Here is an 11,519-nt window from a genome sequence, read left to right on the forward strand (position 1 = left end):
CCTCCTCAGTCACATGACAGCTGTGATTCCGACTACTTTAGAGAAAAACCACCTTTTTGTTTCCACAACAAAAAATATCTATCCTGATATTCATAAACTTCCATAAAACATGCTTTGCCTTTTTTAAATGACATTTCCTTTGTTTCTCATTTAATTGCTGTATATTAATGTCAATTTTAATCCTAATCAATTGTGCCCTACCATTGTGTGGACATCATTTCTAGATATAAAGTTATTAACATATGAAACTTTTTATATTCATTAACAGACCTAAATGCATTTGTCATCTCAATATCATATTTAGATACTGAAGCAGGTAAAACTTATAATTAATGATTAATGTTTTAGTTCTTTTAATTAATTTCTTAACTTTTCCTTAAGATTCTAAGTTTTCCAAAAGGTTTTGAAAACTTTGCGTGTTCATTACCTTTGGGTATTTATTTACATTTAATTATTTTGCTCATTACTTAGCTTTACTATTTCAGTAATTATCATGAATTGCTAATGAAAAACAAAGCTAGCTATCATGAATTGTATTTTGTAAAATCAAAGTAAAATTTTTATTTTCATTATACCTCTGAGATACCTTCAAATGATCTTCCCAAATGTCCCTACAGATTCACCTTGGTCTCAGCACCCACATAGTACCCAGGACAAAGAACACGGATTGTTTTATTCCTTGACTTTAGTACCAACTGTTGCAGGGCACTGAGAACAGTACCAAAATAAAAGAATATGTTTTGTTAAAGAAACAATGACAAAGATAATAAAAATGGAACCATAGGCTAGGGTGTGGCTCAGAGGTCAAGTTTGTATGATATGATTGAGGCCCTCAGTTGGATCCGCAGCACAGAAGAAAAAGAAGGAGGGAGAGAAAAAAGCAGGAGAGAGAGAAAGAGAAGGAGGGGGAAAGAGGGAGGGAGCAAGGGAGGGGAGGGGAGGGGAGGGGAGGGGAGGGGAGGGGAGGGGAGGGGAGGGAAGGGAAGGGAAGGGAAGGGAAGGGAAGGGAAGGGAAGGGAAGGGAAGGGAAGGGAAGGGAAGGGAAGGGAAGGGAAGGGAAGGGAAGGGAAGGGAAGGGAAGGGAAGGGAAAGAGGAAGGAAGGAATTGAAAATCAAAGTCAGAAGGCTGGGCAGGACCCACAAACTTGTGTGGTTGGCTGAGACTCAGTTACTTGTTACAAGAGTAATTTACAATATATGTATATGTCATGTTAGGTTATGTATAAAGGTAGCTATAAGCCAAATGTCACTGAGCATGTCTTAGCCTAGTCAACTTCCTTTGGACTGTCTTCAGCTCTTTGCTCTCTGAACATTCTTCTTTGGATCTTCCAAAGTGTGCTGAAGTCTTACATGGTAATCTGAGAGCCCACAACAGCCTTCTACCCATGGCCACTAGGCATGAAATCACCAGAGATCACAGTTCTCTGAAGTACCAGGGACTTCTATTCACTCTCATGCTACTTTCTGGTCACACTGACTAATCTAGTCATAGGCTTTGTTTCATTTTATAGCCAAGCTGACCAGTCCCATGAGGCATTGGCCTTACATAAACTATTATACCTGTACAGACGTGTTTACTTCGGCATTTTTCTAACCTTTGAGGTCAAAGAATTCCATACCATCTACCAAAGAGCAAGAAATTAAGGCATTTATTATAATAATTACTATTGTTGTTGACAGAGGTTTCTATCCCGCCCAGTCCCACAGCCCTTCAATTTCAAAGAAACACACAGAAGCCTACATTAATTATAAACTGGTTAGCCTTAGCTCAGGCTTCTTATTAATTAACTCATGTCTTACATTATCCCAAAATTCTTGTCTGTGTTAACCATGTGGCTTAGTACCTTTTATCAGTGAGGTATTCTCATCTTGCTTGTGTCTTCTGCATCTGGGTGACAACTGCTGATCGAACCTTTCCTCTTCCCAGAATTCTCCTATTCTGGTTGTTCCGCCTATACTTCCTGTCAGGCTACTGGCCAATCAGTGTTTTATTAAACACATACAAGTGACAAATCTTTACAGGGTACAAGACCATTGTCCCACAGCATATTATTATTATTTATTAAAATACTACTAAAATTTCTTCTCTCATGTAACATATCTTGACCACAGTTTTTCCTCCCTCTACTCCCCCCAGCTCCCTGCCACCTCTCCTTTACCCCAGTTCCATTCCTTCTCCATCTCCCACGAGAAAGGAGCAGGCCTCCAAGAGGCAACAATCAAACACAACAGAACAAAATACATTCAGACAAGGAAAAAGCCCTCGCACTGAAGCAGGATAAGGCAACTGAACAGGAGAAAAAGGCAAAAGAGAGCGACATTTGCTCTCACTGTTAGGAGTTCCAAAAAAAAAAAAAAGCAAGTTAAAAGCCATAGCATATACACAGAGAGAGGACCTGGTCCAGATCAACGCAGCCGGGTGCTCTGCTTCAGTCTCTCTGAGCCAATATGGACTCTGCTTATTTGATTCAGTGGGCTGTGTTCTCCTAGTGTCCTGCATCCTTTCTGACTCCTTTCTTTCATCCCCCTCCTCTGCAGGATTCTTCAAGCTGAAGAAACCTGATAGAGACCTCCAATTTAGACACTCTGTCTCTCTCTGCATAATGTCTGGCTGTGAATGTCTGGATCAGCTCCCATCTGCTGCTGGAAGAAACCTCTCTGATGGTAAGTGGACAAGGCACTTACTTGTGAGTATAGCACAATACCATTAGGAATCACTTTATTAATTTTTTTATTTAGATCAGTTGTGTTTGGTTCTAGCCTAGGTCTCTGGGATACTCAGTCTCTGCTCTTTGCAGCAATATAAGGTGTGGGCTCTCTCTCAAGGAGCAGACCCCTTAAAGCATGGTTACACCCAAGCAATCTCAAGTTGATGTTATTTTATTGTAACTTCCTGATTCTTCCACTGCGTTCCCCTCATAAACACGCCACCATCTCCTAAGAACATGTTGAGTTTACAAATTTATTTTGGCAGCTTTGCCTCCTGCATGAAGAAAGGTCAAAACACACAAAAGATGCTTCAAAGCATTTTGCATTTACAGAGACACTGTTGTGAGGATTCTAATTATAAAATAACGGTGGATCATTGAACTTATTTTGTAGTTTTAAAATAAGAAGAAATGTTTGCAAATGTAGCAACAAAAAGAAGAACAAGAAGATAAAGCAGAACCAAAGTTGGCATCATTACCAAGGAAGCCAAAGTTTCACACACGAGAGACTGCTTCCAAGTGTGAGTGAGTTACCGGATGATGGAAAGGGTGAGAAAGAACACTCTGGAAGGGGAGCATCTCTTCATGAGGCCCTCAAGAGACACCAGTGCTGCTCTTCACAGGCAGATTTCCCTTAAAAGAGCACTTATTGTAAGAAAGTCTGACCCATCAGCCCCTCTGGCTTCCTGTCTCACCGCACATCTCGTGTGCACACACTTCCAGCATGGTCATGCTGTTAGCCATGAGGCATTGACAGAGCCCAGCAAAATTCAGTGCCACGCTCTTGTACCTTAAGGCCTGTGAGTGCTTGTCTTCAACATTGCCCAGCCAGCCTGTTTGAACGGAATAATACCCTGACTTGACTCTTCGCAACTTATTTCTGAAGAAGACATTGAATCAGAAGAGCTGAAAACAGTGTAGTTTTAATATTCTTGTACCTTGTCTCATACTTATTGGCTTCGACGTTAGATTTAAAGAGAGCATTTCTCACATTCTAAGGTATTATAATGAAGACAACAATGAAAATATGAAACAATAATGGGGAAAAGAAGATATCAACTGGGCTTATATTTTGGCTTTGCATCTGCTATGTGTGTATTGTATCACTTTAAGGAAAATGGGGAATTTTCAGAGAGAGGTCCACATTTTCAGAATTCTCACACACTTGATGAAAGTCACACTACTTGACAGTAGTGAACTCTCAAATTTTTACTATATACTTAAAATATATACTTATAAATTTATATAATACACTTATATACAAGTATATATAATATACTTAAAAATTAGCATAAACTATACTATACATATACATACGTATGTAACGCTTGCATATACCTTATTATACTAATATCTTACTGATCACATACAGCATACAAAAACAGAATTTTTAAAATGGTGAATCAACATACTGAAAAGGGGAGTGCAGTAATCTCAGCATTCAGGAGACTGACACAGAATTACAAGTTCAAAGCCAGACCCTGTCTCTAAGATGTATATACATCTTTGAAGCTCAGTGCTTTGATGCAAAAGACTTCCCTCCTTGCTTTGCAAGTTTTCTTGGAAATGTTAGAACAGAAGACATATATATATATATATATATATATATATATATATATATATATATATGAAGTTTAATTTGCTATTTTAAAGCAGTCTTAAGTTTAACCTACCACACCTGAATGGGTGGGTATATGCTGTGGTTTTTTTTGTTGTGATAGAGTACTTTCTCTTGACTAAATGCCAATGGTAGGGCTAAAGAGCAGTTGCTTGGAGGCAGAATAAAGTAAGTCAAAAGCAATTTGAACTTTTTATAAAATACTAGGCGATCACAATATTTATTATTAATATTTATCGTAAGTATAGCAGATTGTTTCACATCAGTTCAGTCTTTCTTTTTGGCTTTTGCTGCTATTGTTTTTGTTGTGTTTGCTTGTTTCTGTTTTCGCTTTTCTGTGGAGGGGTTCTCAGTATGTAGTCCGGGCTGATGTGGACTCCCTCACCTTCCTGAGTGCTGGCATTACAAGGAGGCATCATCAAGGCTGGCAGGTTCTTTCCATCATCCTAACCAGATTACACATCTTTTAAAGAGAAAGTGCGCCTTCCTACACTTTTTCTCTTCCTCTGGGGGTTCAGAAATTTGGGTACCCAGTCTTGTTGCAGTCCTACAGCAGCCTTGAGTCTAGTCTGCTACCTGACAGTTTTGTCCTTGGTGTCCAACTTCATCGTCATCAGAAAAAAACAACTTGCTAGCAAAGCTGAGAGAAAATGCCTTCCTTTGACTTCAGACGAAGACTGATTGTCATCACTAGAAGGGTGTTTGCTCTAGTCTTGCACTCTTAGCTAACTCACAGGCAACTTGACTACCATAGACAGTAGCTTCATGGTTAAAATGTGTAAGAAGAAAGGACAGGAACAGGGTTGCTTCAGAAATAGAAGATCTACCAGATGATGTTTGTTCTCCACAAGAAAAACAGCTCAATAAAGCTTTTTATCCAGGGAACATTTGAACTCCTGACAGAGTAAAATTATCCAGTTTCTGCTTAGACAGAAACTGGAAGAAGAGGGTCATTAATAATATAATTTATTTCAAAGATACCTGAGGGAAGACAGACAGGGCAGGGAAGAGGAGAGAAGATGGAGAGGAAACAGGAAGCGGGGTGAGGAAGGTTAGGAGGCCAGAAAGAAGCAGGAAGTGTGGGGGAGGGGCAAAAGACAGAAAATTAAAGACAGAAAAAGACAAGGCTTGGCGCTCTATTTCACTTTGCCTTTCTGAGATGACCTATTTCTTCAAGAAGAAAAACTCAACCCTGGTCTGTGCCAGCAGCAACAAGCACACTGTTGAAGGGACCTCCGTCCTTTTGTAGTCAGGACTCAGCTCACCAGGACTGGTATTAAGTAATTTTTAAAAAAAAAAATTATCCTGGGCTTGACCCCTAGAAAACTAACTTAGGGTAACAAGGATAGAGAGGATCCGGCCTGGGGGCAGCACTCAGATGCAGGCTGCTCTGGGCAAGCAGGCGTGGAGTCTCCGGTTAACACTCTGTGACTGGGACACAGCTGGCTTTGCATAAGGACATTAAATATACAGTACCACAGTTTGGTCCTGGGCCCGGCCTCCGGCTGGTGGCACCTGGCCATTTGTCTCCGCCAGCCAAGGCCTGGCCCTGGTTTCCACGATACCGGGAATGCCCCACAGTTCGCCTTCACACCTGTTAGGGGGTTCTCCACTCTCGCCACCAACCCATCGGCAGCCCCCCGCAGCACTTTCCCGGGGCCCGCAGAGATGGCCAGAAGGGACTCGGAGGCGCGCATGGCCTTTCGGAACCGACCCCTGTGAGCCTTGGCGCTGGAGGCTGGGCGGGGCGGGGGCCACGGAAGGCGGGAGAGGTCGAGCCGAGTATGGGAAGGGCCGGGGGAAGGGCCGTCTCGGCTCGCGTAACGCTGCCGGAGCCTGCGGCAGAGGCGGCGGGGCTGAGCAGTGGAAGGGATGGAGTTGCCACCAGTCTCGGCTCTCTTCCCCGCAGCCCCGGCATCACCTCCCCTTGCCCGGCCGTGCCACTCCTTAGGCCGCGCAGGGTGATCGCGGGAGTGGGTGGGCAGCAGCTCGCCCTGTACTGGAGAGGAGGGAGCGGCGGGGCAACGGCAAGGGGACTTTTAGTGTCCCGGGCGACCCACGCGTCCCCCAAGAGCCGGGAGACCTTGTTCCGGATCGAGCTACGCACGAGTCCCCCGGGGCACCGCCGGCGGCCGGGAGGAGGTGCGGGGCTCAGCCGCTCGGTCCTAGGAGCCCGAGTAGCCCATGGCGGGCAGCGACGTGGCCTGTGAGGGGCCAACGAGGAGGGGAGGCGAGACCCGGAGCCCCGGGGCTCCCGGGGGGCTGCGCAGCCAGGCAGCAGCTAGTTGCCCCGAACCGCTGTCCGCTACTGATGCTCCGGCGGAACGCGGAGCGCTGCCCGCCTGGATGCGCCTCTACTTCTACGGGATGCACGGCATCACCCTGGACGTGCTGGTGTCCTCGGCCAGGCGCTTCGCCCGCAGCCTGGATCTGCGGATGTTGGGCTTCTCGTCGCCCTACCGCTGCCTCCTGCACTCGCTCACCCACTTCGCCCTGGAGCAGCTCTACCTGCAGCGGCCGCGCTGCCCCAGCGCCTTCCTCTTCAATTTCCTGCTTTACCCCTGGGCGCACGTGGGGTTACAGACCCTGGTGGGCCAGGCACTGCTGCTCAGTCTAGGCGGGCCGGGGGGCGCGGCGGCGCCGGGGGCGCTCGACCTGGCGCTGCAATACGTGCTGGCGCTTTACCATGGTCAAGTGTTCCTGAAGCGCTTCCTGCGTTTGCGGTACCCGCGGCAGCTCCAGCAGCAAACCAGGGACACACTACCGGCAGCCCCGGATGCCCGAGTCCTTTTGGAGGCTGGAAGCGGGCGACAAGGACCCCGGAACCCCAAGGGCGCAGAAGGAGCCCCCAGCCAAGGTCTGCCAGACCTCCTCCGCTTCCTTTTCTTCGGAATGCATGGCTTTCTGGATGAGATCTTCTTCACCTTCTTCTTCAATGTTCTGGGGCAGGGGGACGGATCCAGCAGTGGGCACACATCGCTCTGGTCCTTCTTCATGTATGGCAGTTGTAGCTTTGTGGTTGAAAAACTCTACTTCCACCTTCACTACAGCCGTGGCTGGGGCACCTGGAAGAGGGTGCCTATCTATGTGATCTTTATCTATGCGTGGGAGTTGTCCTGGGGTCTGGGGCTTCGCATGTGTGGGGCCTGTTCCTGGGACTATTCTCACTATCCGCTCAATTTCATGGGCCTCATCACGTTGATGTATTTACCTGGTTGGCTATTCCTTAGTGTGTACCAGGACCTACTGTCCAACGTGTTGTGGAGGGTGCAGTATGTTCCAACAAACTAAGACTGGAAAATAAGAAGAAAAGAAAGGAAGGAAGGAACCTGATGATTGGATGCGATTTATTTTTACACATTTAACACGAGGTGGCTTTGTTTTCAGTCTTTTAATTTTTATACACTTTACTAAGCTCTTCCAACTTGTTTTACTTGATGTTTCAGTTTTCCAGATTGCTCGGAATCTATATGTAAAGTTCAGTACTTTGAGGTATTACTCAAAACTAACTCAAATTGTTTAACTCATCAATAATTTAAACCTTTTCGAGGGCAAACAACTAAACCACTCTATCTTAAACATCAGAAACCGGTAATAGTCACTGACCCTCGACGAGTGATAACCACTTATTTTTCTGTTCTTCCGTAAATGTTTTCAGATCAGAGACCAGTGATTTTTACAAGTTCCTGATTTAATGAGCTGTTTACTTTCTTTGTAATGCAATTTCATTTTGCTTTCTTGCCATGTTGACCAATGGCAGCTGAAAAAAATCTATGTCTTGTATGTTCTTCAGAAACTTCAGCCACAGCTCTTAAAGTGCCTCTGTCTAGTCTACACGCGAGAGGAAGACCACAAGGGTGAAAACATCCTATGAACACATTTTAACAAGAGCAGTCTTTTGTGTCAGCTCCAACAGGTGACACTGTGTTGGTGACATTTGGTCACTGTCTTGGAAATGATTGCTTTCCAACGTTGGCTAGCCTTAAACACTATTTATGTTAACGTCACTCAGAACACATGTTATCTAAACTTTTCTAACTGTGCAATAACCTACATGTTTGCCCTAGATGCCCCAGGGTCAAGTGAAATTATACCACCTTCAATGGTGTTCTAACTCTAAGGCCCCTTTTTCTACATGGAGCTTCAAATATAGAAACAGTATCTTGGAATAAAATGAATCTGAATTCTCCCTCTAATTACATTAGGCCTAATTGTTTTCTCTATTTACTGATGCATTTTCACATTATTTCTCCCACAGTCCCCTCCCCCTCACACTCACACACTTTTTTCCTTTCAGGCCCAGAATTTGGGGTCAGGCCCGACGTAGTAATGCACCTTATAAATGCATGAGAGCTTTGGACAGCTTATGATTAATTAATGTCTAAAAGCTCCAAAGTTAAATGAGATGATGGAAGCCATTCTAAGAAATTATATCTAATTGATTAATAATGTACTCTGAGGGTGTTTGTTGTTTTATTGTACTCAGAGGAGTGAGTGGAATAGAGCGCGGTTCAGCCAAGGATGACTAATAACCTCTCAGCTTGCAGTTCGAAGATAATTAGGAAAACTTAGAATGCGTATTAATGGGTTTGAATTGTCCAACTGCCTGTGTTGTAAAAAGGGATGGTTTCTATTTCCAAAAGAAAGAAAGAGAGAGAGAGAGAGAGAGAGAGAGAAGGAAAGAAAGAAAGAAAGAAAGAAAGAAAGAAAGAAAGAAAGAAAGAAAGAAACGTTTGCTAGGAGAATAGCAAAGAATGTGTGTTTAGGTTTGATGTCAGATGCATCAGATTTGATGCTCTAATCCATCCTGTGAGGTTGTGAGCTAAATTATAAATGTCACAGAGTCAACCCCACTTGTGAAATGGAAAAGGGCAAGCTAATTGCTCTCATCACTCACAACTTAAAAGTAAGCTCCATACTTGCCAAAGGTTTTCTCTTGGGTTCTTTACGACGCTCTGTAACAGGTCAACAGTTTCTGAAAATTACTGGTTACTGGAGGGTAAAATAGGGAAGTAGAGACAGGAGAGTTAGGAAGATGCAGGACGAGATATTTGTAATGCAAATGTGACACTGCACACCCCATCTTCCTGTGAATGTCCACTCAGCTGCTTGGCTGCTGAAATGCTTACCAGTTTGTTCCAACTCTGTCCCATCTCACCTCCAGCATAAGCTGCTATCAGAGCCACTGAGAAGCCTGCTAACCTCCTCTGCCTCAGAAATCTCCCACTTAGGAACACCTGCCTTTTTATTTTCTTTTTAATTCTATGCTCATCAACGGGGTAAAGTAAGGTTTTCAGACATTGGACTTATTCAGAAAAGAGTTATCCAGCCTCCAGTAATTAGTAGACGCTTCTCAGGACTGTGTATACACATTAATAAACCAAAAAAACTCTGTCCTTATAAAGCTGGAAATGGACCGTATTGATTCTGTAAAATTGTAATCCTTTTTTCTGTTTGTGTTTTGGTTTTTGCTGTTGTGGTTTTTTTCAAGACCACTGTTTCTGTAGTAGCTGATGAGCAACCGGAGTTAGAACTCTCATCAGTCCTGTCCCTGGAACATAACAATCCATTCTTCCAAAAAAGTAACAAGACTAACAGCCCCCCACCCCCTAGCTCCACAAAGTGTCAGCAGTGAATACAGGAAATGATTAGGCTGGCTGGTAACTCAGTATATTATCTTAGGGCTTCTCATTTTGTGTTTGCTCAACTTCTTAAAGCAGGCATTTTGCTGTGATCTTTGACCCTTCAGGATAAGGGAACCAACAAATCATTTAACTTTGTTATTATTAGTAGTTTAGAAGAGGAAATAGTAAGGCAGTATGGTAGATAATATTTAAATAGCATTTGCTCTCTGACAAAACTTCTCTAATATATATATATATATATATATATATATTAGACAGATATTGAATTAAGAACACATCCTTACATTCTATGCCTTAAGTGAATATACATACAGTATATATTTTAAATACATATTTATGTATGCATACATATTCACTTAAACTTGCAACAACCCTGCTTTTACAGATGAAGGCAATAAAACTGAAGCCCAAATGGATTCAGTTAACTACTTGAGTTATACAGCTTTTGAGCATTTATATTTGAGTTAGTGGATGCTGGACTCCAATCTGTTCTTAACAGCAGTTTGATTGTGCCTCAGTCTACTGGCCTCAGTGATTTGGATCTTGTCTGGGCTGTTCTTTCCTTGACTGAGAGATACACAAATAGCTGTATAAGAGGTATACTTTGTTTGCAAAAGACTCACGTTGGTCTTTTTTTATTATGTGGTACATAGCAAATGAATTAATATCAGGATACATAACTGACAATCGGCCTCCTTTTACTCCATAGATAATGCCTTTATATTAAAAAAGTGCTCTGAAAGGAAGTTCCTCCTATAAACTAAGATAATATGCAACATAAAATGCAAACATTATATGATAAGATTCAAGGTAGGTCATTATCACAAGCTATGAATATACATATAATTAATCACTGCTAAACATTAAATATTATATTTAGAGCAGATATTGTAAGGACTAACCCCAAACGTGAGAAAATTTGTAGCCAGGTGTATTAGCACACAACTGTAATCCCAATATTGAAGATGCTAAAGCCGTAGGATTGCAAATTTGAGGTCACCCTAGGGCACATAATGATATCTTGTCTTTACAAAAACACTATTTTTTACAAAGACATATATCCTGAATTCTACTGAAGAAAAAATATTCTTGGTAGAAAGACATAAAAGTAGCAAGTGTACTTAATATGTACAATGCTGAGATTTCTTTTTAGAAGTATTTGAAGTTTTAAGTAAATCCTATTGATTTCTGTGAATCTAAAGAAGAGTATATGCTGTTGAATTTTCATGCGAATAATGAATACAGAAGTACAGATATCAAAGGAAAACTCCAATAAAGTTGCTAACACATTGTGTTATTTCAAACATTTCCATGATTTGGTGTACTTGATTATTTTGTGTTCTGGTAATTGACAATTCATACTGCAACCAAGCAACACACACAATTTAGAAAGATATCACTTGTTTTGATATTTGAGAAACATACTTAATTGGATAATCCTATCTCCTAAGAAATATTTACAAAATATTTTTGTTTTGAATTTAAAATAATCTTTGTCAGTTTGGAAGCCCTGGTTCTGTCGGATGCTGAAGCAGTTTGGGGGACAGC

At 42.5% G+C, this 11,519-nt stretch overlaps 1 protein-coding gene across 1 annotated transcript; it reads left to right on the forward strand.

Moving 5' to 3' along the window:
- Nucleotides 1-5,898: 5,898 nt before the first annotated feature.
- Tmem229a (transmembrane protein 229A) lies at nt 5,899-11,279 on the forward strand. Its single transcript, XM_057793222.1, has one exon. The coding sequence runs from the start codon at nt 6,511-6,513 to the stop codon at nt 7,615-7,617; it is 1,107 nt and encodes a 368-aa protein (XP_057649205.1). The 5' UTR covers nt 5,899-6,510; the 3' UTR covers nt 7,618-11,279.
- Nucleotides 11,280-11,519: the final 240 nt, after the last annotated feature.

Source organism: Chionomys nivalis, chromosome 1 (genome assembly GCF_950005125.1).
Source record: "Chionomys nivalis chromosome 1, mChiNiv1.1, whole genome shotgun sequence".
Lineage (NCBI taxonomy): Eukaryota > Metazoa > Chordata > Mammalia > Rodentia > Cricetidae > Chionomys > Chionomys nivalis.